The 16,777-nt window shown below is 40.3% G+C and overlaps 1 protein-coding gene across 2 annotated transcripts in view; it reads left to right on the top strand.

Moving 5' to 3' along the window:
• The window catches only part of LOC144014752 (plexin-A1-like), a 261,366-nt gene that overhangs the window by 175,169 nt on the left and 69,420 nt on the right, over positions 1–16,777 (top strand). For both annotated transcript variants that reach the window (XM_077514982.1, XM_077514981.1), the window contains exon 9: positions 6,537–6,651. In XM_077514982.1, coding sequence (XP_077371108.1) covers positions 6,537–6,651 — 115 coding nt within the window. The remainder of the gene's footprint in view (positions 1–6,536; positions 6,652–16,777) is intronic.

The following is a 16,777-nucleotide window of genomic DNA, read 5'->3' as shown; positions in this document are numbered from 1 at the left end:
CATAATGAGGTTAGAAGCATTATTTTTACTTACTGTCATACAAGTGTAAAAAGTTACACAGTTTTAATATTAAAATATGAAAACAAAACATTCAAAACACAACAAATCACAATGGTATAGTGGCACACGCGTTACAGTGCCATCATGTATGACTAACTGTGGTCTGTTCTAAAAATAGCTCACCAGTATAAAATAAAACTGTAAATATAATAATGGATTGTGATGAATGAAAGAAAGCTATTTTTATTTACTCAAATATTACAACAAAAGACAAAAATAGCATAAACGGAACCAAATAAAAATCCACGATAGCATGAATCTGCAATAAGGGAACCGTGAAGTAGTGAAAGTAATACTTTTAAAAATGTATTTTATGACTAGCTGTTGGCTGTACATCATGTGCTCAGAGCTCAGGTAACTAACCAAACCCAATGACCAAACCCAGAAAGCAGGTGAGCCGTCATTGGTCATTACCTGATGTAACCCTGTCGAAAGGCGAAAGTGGGGTTGTGGGCCACGAAGAGCCCCCTACCGGCCTGGCAGGAGGAGGTCGACTCTTGAGAGGTTTCAATCCATTTCAATTTGTAGGTGCGGGTCCTACTCCTTTTTAGCTCACCATCAGTGGAGAACACGGCCCGTCGTCGCGGTGCATAACACGCCACCTCGCTGCGTGAACGTAAAACACTCGACCGGCCACGGTAGAGGGCTCCTGTAACGGCGAAGCACACCCACCCCACTCCTTCACCCGGCGCTACCGTACTTCCGCATTAAATCTCCCATACCGACCGCGCTGCCGCATGACGTCACCCCCTTCGGTAGCGATTGGATAATCACTGGTCACATGGCCAGTGAAAATATAATATGAATAAAATAACCTGACTAGCGTTTTATCATCTATGTTACACTGAGCTCTGAGCACCTGTGATGTTATTTTAGGTCAACGGAAGTGTCAGAATGTCTTTTTAAAGGTATCAATTGTACATAAAAATAATAAAGTTATTAAATTAATTATAGGCAAAATACTAACATTTTACTCCTGAGAATGGCTAAATAAATAAAGCATCCCTATAACGTTCATAATTGCCACCAAAGTTGTTAAGCACTATTAATTATCAAATGTAGAAACATAAAACTCACTTAACTTCAACAACAAATGGGGCTACAATCATCTGTGAATGTGGAGAAGCGGCCCTCACCATGGAACACTATCTCACTTACCCAACCACTGTAGTCAGAAAGACCTTGCAGAGTTCAACTCTGAAGAAATGGGAGACTACTATATAACACTACTTTGAAACACAAAAAGAACGAACTTCAACACCGCTTGTTCAGGTTGCTACTTTATTTGAAATAAATGATACAAAAGAACACCCTACAAATGTTCAGTTACACTATTAGAATCTGAAAAGTGAAAAGAAGTTCAAAAGAGCTCAGCAACCACCTAGGATGGTGTCATATATCAACAAAAGCCCAATATTGTTTCCCACCCGACACAAGCTTCAGTAAACTTCCAGCATGTTTTAGCCTGGCATCTTTGGAAGCTGTTTATGGAGTTTTCTGTGGCTACACAAGCATCAAGTCATTCCTGCTTGCTAGCACTCCAATTTCCAATACGTGTGACCTGGTTTAATTAAACTGGGGTTTGAGACCATCGTACTCGCTGCTTTTGGACTTCACCGTGACACGATGCAATAATATCTTATAATGAGTCTCAGTCCCCTGCTGAGATGCTTCTCATTTGCTTCTATAGCTGAAGAGCTAAGAGCTAAATGCACCATTTCATGACTGCTTTGGATCCTCATTAGACAATGTCTAGTTTTACTGTGTATTATACTTAGTCAACCGTCTTTCTCGTGAGACTTTTGCAGATTAAATGCTTATGTTAGTTTTTTTTTTTTTTTTTTTTTTTAATGCTTATGTTTTCACGTTAGGTGCGGAATTTGGTCTCAAAAGCAGATAGGACACTATGGGGCCTATTCACTAAAGGTTAGCGTCGCCTTTGCACCGCGCTAACCGGCAAAAATGGAGCAATCTGCGAGCGATTAATTCACTAAACACGCGCAGATGGGGAAATCCGCCACCAAGTGCGCGGCCAAACAGATTGTTTCCCGGTGCGCCGGTGTTTTGCACATATGTGAATTAGGTAATTTGCATACATTTGACGCAAAATATGCCCACCCCAATGCAAATGCGACTCATTGATATACAGCGTCTAATTCACTAACGCCAGCGCAAATCGCCACACTGCGTTTGCATGACACAAATAACGTTTTTGGAAAGCATGTATTAACCTGCTGCACCTCGATCTCCGGCAGTGCATGCCATTTGCCGCACAACATGCGCGGCTGATCAAACAGAGAGGAGTGAGAGAGAGAGAGAGAGAGAGAGAGAGAGAGAGAGGGGGAAATATTTCCGTGTTAGTTTAGGACACATAAGGTAACTCGGGCTGATCGGCAATGGCGGGGAGGCATTTTACGATCATTCTTACGTGCCGGATGCATACTGTACGCCCACTGAAAATATATTTTTAAAAAACGATCGCACCAGTAATTTGTATTTATGAATGAATGACGCCGTTGTTGTCCTCTCTGCTCTGTACAGCTTAATGGCGCTCTAAACGCTTACTCTCGGTCCAACCTCGCTCTCTGATAATGTCATCTTTCTCGCAACTGTTACTATAACAACCATGCTCTTGGCGCAAATCCATTGCCATGTGTGGTAAATCAGGTGCAAATTTGCTCCAAGCTGTCAGTTTTGTGGGCGTGTTTGCGCCGGTATATGATTAAAGCAATATCCTTAGTGAATAGGTGGGTAACTGGGGGCAGACTGCGGGTGCAGTTGTGGTGCAATATTTTGTGCTATTACCGGACGCAGCGCATTCTTAGTGAATATGCCCCTATAAGTTGAAAACAGAAAGCCTTTATGGACAAAAACACAAAGTAACAGGGTAAGAGCAGGGCTGAATTCAGATGGTCTTCCATCTATCCATCCATTTTCTTGACCGCTTATTCCTCACAAGGGTCGCATGGGGTGCTGGCGCCTATCTCAGCTGCCTCTGGGCAGTAGGCAGGGGACACCCTGGACTGGTTGCCAGCCAATCGCAGGGCACACAGAGACGAACAAACATCCACACTAATTCAGATGGTCTTGACGAAAACAATTGAAAGAGATCCTTTGACTAAGAACGTTGAGAGGGCTGGATGCAGAGATGTACTGAAAAAAGTGTCACTCAGTAACTCCAACTCAGCCCGTGCTCAATTGTATATAACATAATAAAGGCATATATACGACAAAATAAATGTGGCAAATGCAGGACTTGTATACAGGACATAAGAGCAACAACTACAGGACCATAGCAACTGTCGAGCAATCAGCAACATCATCATCAACACAAGGGTCCAATACATGGCCCTAACAACACAATGACCCCATGGACCAACCCAAAACACAGTCACAACAGGAGTATATTTGGAACTTAACTCATCAAAAATGACAACACAAACAATAATGAAACAAACCAAAATGACTAAATCGATTTCACAAATGCATACACAGTAGTTTCCGATCCAATCAGATAAGACAGTAAATTGTTGTGCTGATGTTGTCTTGCTAACAAAGCCGAAATGCACTTTCCTACAAGGAAACAAAATGGCAGCAAAGCATCTGATGTGAATCAAACAACACTTGGTATGACATATGCAGTGCAACTGAGCACCACTGCAAACTAAAACCACAAGAAAAAAAAAGGCATTTAATAATGCTGAATTTATGACAGTGTAAAAACTGAGCAAACCAATCAATGAAGTCAATGGAAACAGCAAATGGACACCCTTTATAGCAAGATCATTTTGTCAGGTTGCCCGGTGGGTATAATGTTGTCATCTATGATCACACATATAGTTCCAAAACAGTATAAAGGTTACTATTGAAAGGAAGTGGAAGTGTTGTGTTCTACTGCCATCATATACTTTACTACACTCATTTTGCAACCAACTTATCATAAAGAGATTACATCTTCATGACTCCATTCATCCCTGCGATTGGCTGGCGACCAGTCCAGGTTGTACCCCGCCTATTGCCCGTAGCCAGCTGAGATAGGCTCCAGGACCCCCCAACCCTTGTGAGGAGCAAGCGGTTGAGAAAATGGATAGATGGACTCCATTCATACATCGCTGTGAAACCAATTCAAAATATTTCTATTATTGATTCTCACCACAGAAAATGAGCTCGGAGAGGATGAAAATGTGTTTGACTTAACTCTGTTGCTTAGACATTGTAAATAGCTGTGCTGATGTTGGGGCGGGGGTTATTGACTCGAGTGCAGCAGTGCACTTATCCAGGCCAGTTGTCCAAGTCAGTGACAGCTCCACACTAGAACTCCAATATCCAGGAGACTCAGAGGAATGCTGCTACGTCAATGCAGGTGACATGTTGCGCATCAAATTGTCTCCTTTCTGTGTATTTGTGTAGCTTGCTTCCGAGAGTGCGTACACGAATACACACACTGGTGTGAGGAGAGATCAATAAACCCCAGGGTTAATAGTGAGGAGGTTCTGACTCAGCAGCTCTCCTAACAAACATCAGAATGTTAGCATAACCTCAGAGCACCTCTCACCCACACAATACTATGGTAATCCGCTACCATTGATTGTGTATCTCGTGCTGCAGCCGGGCCTCAAGAGCGTATTGCTGCTTGCGAGGGTCCTGCAAGAGCTGCAACTTCACTTTAACTTTAGTCGTTAAGCCTACATTAGATTAACCGAAAACTATCAATTGTCTTTCGATGCGAGTCTGAATAGTTGAGGCCACATGGCTCAGTGATAGTCGTCTCCCATCCGTGAGGCTGTGGATATGATCCTCTCCACTGGTGACCATGTTGAAGTGTCCTTGAGCAAGACACTGAACCCCGATTTTTTCCAATGAACCTGGCAGTGCCCTGTGTGGTTCCCTGAGTGGCAGCAGCCATTGGTGTGTGAATGTGACGCATTGTAAAGCGCTTTGGGCGCTATGGTGTAGTTAAAGCAATATAAAATGCAGTCGATTTACCATTTAGTTGTCCAGGGTGTACCCACTAGGTCAACTGGGATAGGCTGTATTTTCTGCAACCTGGATGCACATTTCATGTGACTTTATCTTTCATTGATATGGAAACATGTTCAACTATCGAAAATAGTTTGCTCTCATTTCACTTTGATTTCACTTCAGCATGTGGTCCATCCAACAGTTTACAGTTTTACACAAGCTTAATGTCTTTGCACAGATTTCTCATATTGTCAATTAGTGGTAGCCTTAATCTTGTTGTCGTCAAGTAATCATCTTCTGAATGTACTGTAGTTTTTTTTATACACTTCCCTCCCTGATTTTTTTTAAGAAAAAACAAGAGGCATTCTGGGGGAAACGGCTTATCTTCGACTGCCAGCTTATTGCACTTAAAGCCTCCAAGAATGGAGCATAAGGAGAGCAGAGTGGATTCCTCTGGTTTTTCTCTCTCTGTGATGTTTTCATCCTCCACTCTGGTCTTGCTGACAGCCCGGATAAAGTCCTAATACGCAAGACCACTGTTACACTTGTCATTTCAATGTCATCGCTACTTCTGCAGTGATGCACATTCACACGGTCGACATACAGTCACCGCTATTTTTTTTTTTAAAGAAAAGATTTGATTAATATTTGCACTTTTTGATCGACAATTCGTTTTAAAGAACAAACTGAGCTGTCCTCTATATGTTGTTTCTAGAAAAGATAGAGCAATGCAGTATGCCTATTTAAATAAGGTGTTTATTCACTGTGTGTATCATCCGCACAAGTGGAGGTCCTTATAAACGTATAGACATGGACTCTAGCCAAATAGATTATGCACCTTTGTCGGCTTTGCTCACACCCACAACAATGCAAACGCAATCTCTAAGTGCACGTGTCGGTCAAAACACTAAAGGAAAGAAAACTCCACCCATGTGCCCAGTAAAGTTCGGGTTTTGCACAAGACTTGGGCTGGGCACAAAGATTGGGCCCAAAAAGTTAACCCTTTATAGAGCACTCATTCAACATGCTCATTTCCAAAATTGTTCAATATTTATGGTAGGATATTTATAATATGATGTATTGTAAATGAATATACATTTTATTAGAGTCAAGTATACATTTTTATTATTACTAAATCATTACATTGGAACACTCACTGGGTCTGAAAGAGATCCATTCTGTCTTGTTTCTTCCACAAACATTGCAGGCATGCATCACATTTTTATTCAGACCCCATTTTGTGTTTATGAATAATGTACTTTGAATGCCAGCATTGGCATGTATTTTAACATTTTCCCTACTCGGAGAGCAACTACTCTCAACCTCTCTGTATTGGAATGCAAGTGCAAATCAAAAACGCTAGTGCACTTGAATAACGTGGGTAAAAAGAAATGTCAGTTTTTGCTTTGTTTCCTTGATGTATATTGTTTTATTGTAAAGTGTGCACTTACGCATGTGTTGTATTTAGCTGTTTATATTCCATCAAGGCTGATCACATTCTGTTACACACGCAGGTGCCTGTCCTGTGTGGATGGAAAGTTCCCTTGTCACTGGTGCAAATATCGCCACATGTGCACACAGGATGCCAGTGACTGCTCCTTCCAGGAGGGACGCGTCAACACCTCACAGGTTGGTAGTTTCCTAATTGCATGCAAACAAACACCACAATAGCACCATTGATCTTGATGTCGTTATTTGTGAGTATTGATGGAAGTAAGTACAGAAGTGTATTTGCTCAACTCTTGTGTTAAAATTAACATTTGTGTTCGTGGCTCAAATAAACAGCCTGGTGCTCGCTACTTGTTCAGAATGGTTCAAATGGTAGGTAATATCCACACAAACACTAGTTAGATTATGATTTATTTTTTAATTATTAATTTTGTATTGGTTATATATTTATGTATTATCTATGTGAAAGGGTTACTTCATCCTCCAAAAGGCAAAATGGATGCTCAGTCACAAACAACTGTCAAAAGCAACACCTGCAAAATCCATGTGATATTTACAAGTAATTTACCATCTGTCCATGTGAAGGATTTTCCCGTTTTCCTGGATTGTACCATTATTGTTGCTGCTGTGCCTTTCTTGACAGCCTGATTTGTGAGGAGTTATAATGCCACCTGTTGCTTGTCTTGATGCAGATGTTGCCATGGCTACCAATCTCACTTGCTACACATGCACACAACATGTAATCTGCAGTGATCTGCATATCAATATATTGTTTCTGGTTATAAGATTGACATAGAAGGGAAGGGAAAAATGCAGCCTGGTGTGTCAAATTAGTATGTTTTTTTTTGTTTTTTTCTATTTACACATTCAACAGGAAGAGTACTGTCACAACACGTTCTTTTTTGCGAATTAAATTGTTAAAAAAGATCTAATAATAAGTTAGGCTAATAACTTTTTGAACAAAATCCACATTGTTATCATATATTAGCTCGTATGACAATACATACAGTTCAGACATTGCCTGGAAAAGTTCCCCCATGTGTCATTAGTAGTCACATGCCAGCATGATTGAAGTCACACTACACTGCTTGTCCTCCCACAGGCATTTGTTGATGTTTCAGAGACTGACTTCACATCACAGTTGAAAGAAAAATTGCATCTATCTAAGCCACAGGAAATTAGTACTTGTACTATGCTATCCTCACAGATGTGCTTGGCCTCTTAAATTTAATTCTTCCCTGTCTCTTCCTGGATCTGTAAATATATATAAATCCACAGTGTTGTGACAACCGATAAAGAGCGAAGCACATGAGAGGCGACCAGGCAGAAAATTGCTAGTTGGAGAAACACTCGAGCAGGCCATCAACAACAAATGTGCATAAACACAAACAGCGAGAGAAACAAACACCAGAAGGACAAACAAACACAGAAACAAACAAATTGTCTTTGCTCCACTGATTCCAACATTTAGTTGGTGGATCCGACTGGGCCCGGGGGGTTGTTTCCTATGACTGGGTTCCCATTCGGGGATATTAGAGCAATTGGAAAATTGTATGGAAAAAAAAAAAAAAAAAAAACATAGCCGTCATACCATTTCCGTTCTTGGTGGTGTTGGTGTGGGTGAGGCAATGCTTCCATCACAGCTCCAATGTCTAACAAAAAATAAATCCCTCTATTAGCATTTTTATTCTTATGGGTTCTCCCCCAAAGGTTACTAGAAATCTAATCAAATGTAGCTTATGCTTTTGTTGTTGTTGACAAGGATATTTATTGAATAACCGGGTACACATTGAGGATGATAAAATGTAAGATACTCTACAAACGGCAAGAACATAAATAGCTACATTCTCTTGTTCTTATAAGGTGCGTTTCCATTACCCTCAGTTTTGCGCAAAAGGCATGTTTCGCAAAAGTAAGCTGTTAATGGAAACACCGGATTTGCGAAAAAAAAGTCTCAAATATCGCAAAAAAGTTTTTGCGCTCTCATGAGGTGGTTTTTGAGACGTATTGAAAAAGAAGTATTTCGCAAAAGTGTAATGGAAACACTTTTTGCGCATTAGTAGTCATGTGACACCCGCCCGGTCACGGCGGAAAGGACTGTAACACGTTGTTTATGTGTATTTTTATTAAACTTGCAATTACTATTTGTTTTGAGAATTATTAATTTCGTTTTTTTTTTTAGTTTTACATGCTGAAGTGATTTGTATCGGCTACTGCACGTCATGAGTGTGAGAGAGAGAGGTAATCGAGCGAGCCCCCTTCGAAAAGTTGAAGGAGAGGAGAGCTTAAAATCCTGTCCTGCCATGTCAGGTTAATTTAGCAGAAAACATCAGAAACTTTTAACAATTTGTAACCCGCCTTTTACCCAGCTTCTGCATGGGAACAACAACATTTTAGGATTACAGGAAGTAGGAAGTACGGTGCCACTCGCTTTCGTGTCAGAACTGCTTGCTGACTGCCGAGGGACACACACAACAACACCAACACTAAACGCCCGAAACCGCCCGGTGAGGGGTGAGTGTTTTTAAAGTAATATAACTACACCGGGCGTCCGTCTACCGTAAACATCATGAGCACCTCCTACAGAACAGCGAGGTCTCGCGAGACGGGACATTCCGAGAATTGCGCCTCAGAAGCGAAACTCTCTTCAATGGAAACACCGACAATTCAAAATTGTACTTTATCGAAATAGTACAATATCGCTTTTATTTTTGCGAAAAAGGGTAATGGAAACGCACGGATAGTCGCAACATCTGGCCATTTACAATCAGGAATCTTGTCCAAACAGAAGACTTGCGCTATAAAACATGACCTGGTATTGAAGAAAAAAATAAATAAATAACTGACCTGTGATGGAAAAAATAAAAAATAAAAATGGTAAAGAATTGTCAGCTAAGTTCTCACCACCCCTCTTTGTCATCTCTTGTCTTCTGGTCAGACCTGTGGAACAAAATAACACTCAACAAGTTGATGCTTCATTTTTGAAATATCTCACTTTGATATGCACACTGTTGCAGGTGATCTTTATTTTGTTTCTACGCTTCCACTGACACAACACGATTTGTGAACGGAAATATCAGAACATTTATAGTTGCTGGCCCTGACAATCACTCTTACACATCACCACAGATGATATTCTGTTAGGATGATCCTCAGATAATTGATTCTTGCTGACTTTGGGCACAGAAATTTAGTACATGAGAAAAAACAGTGAGAGAAAATTGGGGTGAAAATTGACTTGATGACCTTACCTTTACCAAACGTTTTATGTATTTATAACACTGTCTTTTCCTGGAAGTTGGTCGGCCTCCGATGAGGGTCAAGGTGTCACCACATAGAAAATTTTCAGTGATATTTTTAAGTGTTGCAGTAAGGTGAAGTAGTGGTCTGCATGTCTGCCTTATAGTCAAGGGGCCGTGGGTTTAAATCTCATTTCAGGTCCTCCTGTGTGGAGTTTGCATGTTCTTACTTTCTTGCGTCTGTCTTCCGGTACTCTAGCTTCCTCCCATATACCATTAACATGCATGCTAGGTCAATTAAAGCACGATAGAAAATGGAATATATGGATTTTTAATTGCCATACCATTGAAAAAAATGTTAATTGCAAATTTTACAAGGTAAACACCTATGCAATAACTTCTTGTCACATAAGTAAATGACAGTAACTGTTGCAAAGCACACCATATTAAATCCTTTAGTCATACCAACTGAGGGAATCTGATGTCAGTCTACAGAACTCTGAAGTTTGACTTTAGAACAATTTAAATCAAATATAGATATTAATGGGACATTCAACTTTCAAGGTTCCCCTGTGTAAGGATGTTGTTGAGTAGAAAAAAAAAACATTGCTGAAATACACTTGCTTATTGAAAATTGTGTATTAGTAAATGAGGCACATTCCTGGAGTCTGACCTATTTCCATATTATAAATAGAATACAAATCAGTCTTTAATGCAGACTGCAGCTGCTCCGCGGGGAGTCGTACCTGTGTCCTCATTGATAATCAGAAGAAGGCCATGTTGGGCTCCTGATGAACAGCAGGTGAACACGAGATAGGTGCGCCAGTGCTCCTCTCCGTGTTAATTACAGAATATATCAGTGTGATGAGTGAGCTGGCTCTGTGTTCATATGTTTGTGTCACCTCACTGCTGCAGTCAACACAAATATGTGTGCGGGTATGCGTGCACGTGTGCATCACAACTCATTGTGCACCCCGTTTTGATCTCTACCAATCCTCTTCTCTTCTATCCTCTTGTTCCCGCCATTAGCCGCAACATGTCAATTAGAACGAGGCAGACGTTTGCTCTTCACAGATTTTTTATTTTTTTTGGTATGCATCTGGTGGATCTCAGGCTGCCACACAGCATTGGGCAGCCCAGCTCGGAGGCTCTGTGTCTGAGGCTGGCACCGAGTGAGCTTCCCTTCTCCCTCCGGGTCCGTCTGCCACTGATAGACTCACTACAGTATGTGTGCATCGTGTGTGCGTGCGCGTGGATGTGTGTGTTAATTATTCAAAGTGTATTAAAGCTTAAAGATGCATCTCCAGATGCTTCTCTGATCGCCGGCGTGTTTAATGGAGAGAGACAGATGAGATGAGAAGCGAAAGGTGGAGCATCCGCAGTAAAACATACGGGGGAGGAGTTGTGACGGCGGCCTAGTTGCAAGCTCGCTCGCACACACCGCCAGGGGACTCCTTGATGAAAGTGTGGAGGGATTCTCCCTGCAAATTAATAAAGGCATGATTTCGATTTGCACTATGCAAAATTACCCTTTGGACAATTAACTGTCACAAATTTTTGTTGGCCTACACAGCTCTAATTTGCTGTGGTCTGTTTTCTCAATGGGTAGTAAAAGAATTTGGAGATGAAGATAATGTTACATAATCTGTAAAAGGGTTACTTTGTTGATGAGCTACTTTTTCAGGATCACAGGGAGTCTGAGCCTATCCAAGTTAAGTTCAGATTATTTCGACAGGCTACATTCTGAATTGGTTGCTAGTCAAACACATGCAATATTTTAAGACAATCTTGTGAGGAATAAGCGGTTAAGAAAATGGATGGATGAATATTCGCACAACCGTTTACACCGTTACTGAGTAAGAACCAAACTGACACTGCCTGAAAACAGTCAGCTGAGTAAAGCACCACACTGACACAAATCGCAATAATGGGCTCTATTTTAGTAGACAGGTGTACATGCGCTTGGTGTAAAATTGCCATTGCTACCTGGGCACTTCTACAGAAATAGCGAAATAAAGAAAATTCCACCCATGCACACAGTTAGACCGCGCTTTTTTAGATTGCTAGACTTGCGATGAGCACAAAAATAGGACCAAAAAATAACATGAACAAGTTAATGTTGAAAATAATATCATAAGAAACAATGCCAATACCTAAATGACCCTACAGACCGTCGATGTTCAGCTTTGGCAGACGTTTCAAGTTTTGAGAGTATATATGAATCACCAATTTATGGAGAGATTTATGGAGAGTTGGTGGAAGACAGCTGTGACAGAGGACTAGACAAGTTAAAACGAATATGAGAAAGAATATCTCAAAATGGTGGGAGTAACATTAATCCTGAAAAGAGCCTGTGAAGGGATAGATGAGTGGGAGGAGGATGTGAGGCGTGTTTAACCATTCAGGAGTTGAAGGCTTACTTGAGGGTCATGACACAACCTGCGCCTTTGCTTCCTTAATAACTGCTTAATATTTCTCTATCATTTACCTGACTTACTTTCTTCCTTCATGGCTAGCGTTAATCATTTAATTCAGATTTCTGTATCTGCCAAGAGAAGAATTATTCATTCCTATATTCTTACTGATTTTATACTTTGCTAAGTGTGATCAGGAATGAATTTGTTGAAATTGGTGGATTCCATCATGACATCTAATTACCCACACATTTTTAGTGTCAGCCTCTCAGCCTCCTATGGTATGAACTTTTTATGTTTTATCTTGGCTGCTTTACTGCCTTTTCCACCTCGCTCTCTATCCCCCATAGTCAGGGACTGAGATGAGTGGGTGGACTCTGCAAAAGAGTTCTTACAGTTCAAAGTGTCTTTCATTGAATGCAAGTGCTCCTCATCTGGTGCGATGGGGCCTGGCCTCCTTATACCTGACACCAGTCGAGGGAATCGCTTCATTTGAGCAAACTAGATGAAAACTTTTCTTATTGAAATGGAGCACAGGGGTGAGTCTCAGAGCTCGAATGAAAGGGAACCAATAACTTGTTACAGTCCCTGGTTAATATTCCTATTAGATACAACCATTATTTTTTTTCCACTCCAGCCCCTGCAAAGCAATGGGATTATTAAAAATATGGTTATGGTCTGCATAAAACTCTAAAAGATCATGTGATTATTTCAGCCATAGCCTCTTTAGGTTGTGGCTAAAGTAAGCAATTAGCCATTGTGAGACTTTTTAGATGATATCTTACATAAGAGCGCTTAGGTAGCACAATGTATATTCTCAATGTCCACTCTGATAGCCAAAATGTTCTCCTAATTTCTCTAGATGGGATTGTTGTGTGTTCAGGGAACAACCTTGTAGATTGTAGACCTATGAGGATATGTGACGCAAAAGAGAATGTAGTCTTGGAGGTGTTTTTTTGGACTGACTCCCATTTAACATGTGTTTGAATTTTAGTTTCTCCTATTGACCCGCTAGCTGATGACAATCAGCAACATCCTCTTCTTTGACTTATCTTGGCTTCGTTAGCATCCAGATTGGCATGGAATCACGCTTGGGCATCAGAGATAACACACAGAACTACAGTATTCTAATGGAGATGTGTGTGAAGAGGTCTGTACAGTCAATCGAGTAGAGGTCAGATACGCTATCGTTTCTCCAGCTTTGTTGCAATCCACCTGGTCTAGAGACCATGTTAGAGATAATGTTCTTGGATCACTATCTCTAAACCCATAAATTCTAAATGTTTCAGCAACCATTAAGTGTTACACAGTAGTAATTAACATGAGGTTATACATACAAAAATAAAAGAAAATGGATGGTGCCCAAGAGGCGTGAATAAATAGAAGGCATATTGGAGTCGTTTGCACTGCAAAATTTCCCAGCTCAATTTCATCTTGGACCGCTTGGACCGAAACAACCAAACTTTGGGGTCTGACTATGTGAGGTTTGCATGTTCTCACCATCCAGGTGTACGTTTTATCCAGGCTCCTCCCACAAACAGAAACATGTGATTCCATTCCAGACAATTCCCTCGAGAAAGGCACTTAGAACAGTACTTTACTGTATGTGTCCCAGCATCTGTCTGAAGCTACACATCACATTAATAAATCACTTGTGCTGTGTAAACTGACATTAAGAATGATTAATGAACTGAAACAAACACGAAGGTTGACAATCTCAACACCAGGAATGAATCAAGGACAATTTTAAAAGGATGCATCTTGCTAGTCACATAAAGCTGTTTTGGGGGGGAGCTCACCCTTGTTGAACGCAATAATGCAAAATGCGGAATTTTGAGTGTTACTCCATTATTTGCATTTGTATCTTTCCTATAATGCAGGATAAAGGCATTTTGGTGAATTAAATATAGAGTTCTGCTCACATTCAATAATAAAAAAATATCGTACATGGTGTGGCTTATAACAAGGAAGAGAAACTGGTGGTCCACAAACACTCCTAGTTGCCGTACATTAATTTTTGAAAATAGAAATATTTACTGTTGCTGATCAGTTTTAACACCAGTGATCACCACTAGTCAAGTCAAATTTATAGCTTGTAACCACACAAGAATCTCAAAGAGCTTCACACACAATAACCCCTATCTTAACCCCACTGGAGGGCAAGGACAACTCATAACACCCCAACAGGGGAAGAACGAATAAACCTTGAGAATGGACCGCAATTGTGGGAATCCCTATTCCCACGAGATGGCATCATTCATGAGTACCTCCAATGCCAACACTGTACTTCTTCAACAGAGAAGAAGAGAGTAGAAATCCAGTGCTGAAGCCACAGTGAAATGAGGTTTCTTTCAAATAAAATAGAAAGCAGATTATGTTCAACAAAATTAAACGCAAACCGATCTGTTAAGAGAGGCTATCAGCCATGAAAAGCATGGGAGATTTCCAACTAAGTCACCACTACAACACCAAACGTACACAAACTGATTTTTTTTTCTCTCCCTCTTTCTTTCTCTCTCTCTCTCTCTCTCTCTCTCTCTCTCTCTCTCTCTCTCTCTCTCTCTCTCTCTGTCTCGGGAGATGTGGTCATCATATTGCTACCTTTTCCTTTCCGTGTGTGAGAAATAAAAGAACTGGTCGATGAGGTCTTGTCCCCTCCTTTCTGAAACGGTTCATTGGACTGTAACGTTAATCCGTGGGGACCCACTTCACTGTGGTGACCCCTTGACACACACGCACACGCGCGCACACGCACCCACGCACACGCACCTAAACATGCACACAGAGGTACACCCTCATCCATCATACTCACAGAGTGTCAGCGCTGCAGGAAGGTGCCCTCCTGGGTGATGGCCAATAGCCAATCAGTGCTCTTGCCTCAGCTCTGACATCATTGTGGTTAGGACATCTCCTTGCTGATAGGAAGTAATTGTAAATTGGGAAGACAGCAAGCAGATGATCTGATGGCTTCAGGTGAGTCACAGTTGCACGTGAATGAAGTAACTATATTTTTTTCTCTCCTGCTCCTAATTCATCTACTTTGTCGTCCACTATTTGATCCATGTGTTCATAAACTTGTATGTGTTTTGCATTCAAGACATCTCTCATCATGATGATTCGTACCTTGACTTACGAATGCCCAACTTATCAGTTTTTACATATCATGAGCCATTGTAAAGTTTTATTTTGCTTTGGGTTGCAAACCAAATTTGAGTTATGCACTTCTCATGTGAAGTAGGGGAAAAATGCTCTCAAAGAGCATGGAAGAGACACTAACATTGATGTAAGCATGAGATTAACTGCTCGGACGGCTGACTCCAGCTCATGATGTTATTAACTTGGCCATGCCCCTTAAACGCACACATCAACACACAAATGGACTCGAGTGTGTGTGTGTGGGTGTGTGTGTGTCAAGTGGTCACCGTAGTGAAGAGAGTCCCCACGGAGTATTGTTACAGTTCAATGAACCGTTTTAGAAGGAGGGGACGAGACCACTTTGACCAGTTCTTTTATTTTACACACGCATAATTACACTTCATAAAACCACTTACTTTCCTTATGTATTTTATTTTGATTTTAAATGTGTAATTTTATATTTTACAGTGCACTGTTAGTTTTCTTTATTTTCAACATGCAACAAAAAATATTTTTTAGTTATTTTATTTATTTGTGTATTTATTTATGTATTTATTTATTTATTTATTAATTTATTAATTTATTTATTTATTTATGAGCTGGAAGAGATTAATGGTATTTCAATTCATTTCAAGATGAAAAAAAATGTGATTTTCAAGCAGGGGACATCAGGGCTAGTTGTATCAGTTTTTATACTTATACTTATATATATATATATATATATATATATATATATATATATATATATATATATATATATATATATATATATATATATATATGTATATATATCTGCGATTGGCTGGCAACCAGTCCAGGGTGTCCTCCGCCTACTGCAGAGCCAGCTGAGATAGGCGCCAGCACCCCCCGCGACCCTGGTGAGGAATAAGCGGTCAAGAAAATGGATGGATGGATGGATATATGTGTATATATATATATATGTATATATATATATATATATATATATATATATATATATATATATATATATATATATATATATATATATATATATATATATATGAGGGAGTGAACATGTGACATGTGCCCCATCAATGGTTAAGTAGTCACACTATATGGGGTAAGATGTCACATTGGATTATGTAACTAATAAAACAAGGATAAAATTATCCTTGTTCTCCTGTTTTTTGTTTGTTTATTTTTACAGACATTGAAATTGTATTTTGGTATATGTCTAGGAATTTCATGTACATATGTTACTGGCAAATGCACGCATGTCTAAGTGCACTTGTATGCATAACCATGTTTATACATTTTATTTTTTTAAATATTAACCTAGTATTGTATTAATAATTATCCATCCATACATTTTCTTGACCGCTTATTCCTCACAAGGGTCGCGGGGGGTGCTGGCGCCTATCTCAGCTGGCTCTGGGCAGTAGGCGGGGGACACCCTGGACTGGTTGCCAACCAATCGCAGGGCACACAGAGACGAACAACCATCCACACTCACAAGCACACCTAGGGACAATTCTGCGCACCCAATTAACCTGCCAT

This window comes from Festucalex cinctus, chromosome 2 (genome assembly GCF_051991245.1).
Source record: "Festucalex cinctus isolate MCC-2025b chromosome 2, RoL_Fcin_1.0, whole genome shotgun sequence".
In the NCBI taxonomy this organism is placed as follows: Eukaryota; Metazoa; Chordata; class Actinopteri; order Syngnathiformes; family Syngnathidae; genus Festucalex; species Festucalex cinctus.
Note: the sequence above shows the minus strand (reverse complement) of the source record. Positions and strands in the feature narration are given on the sequence as shown.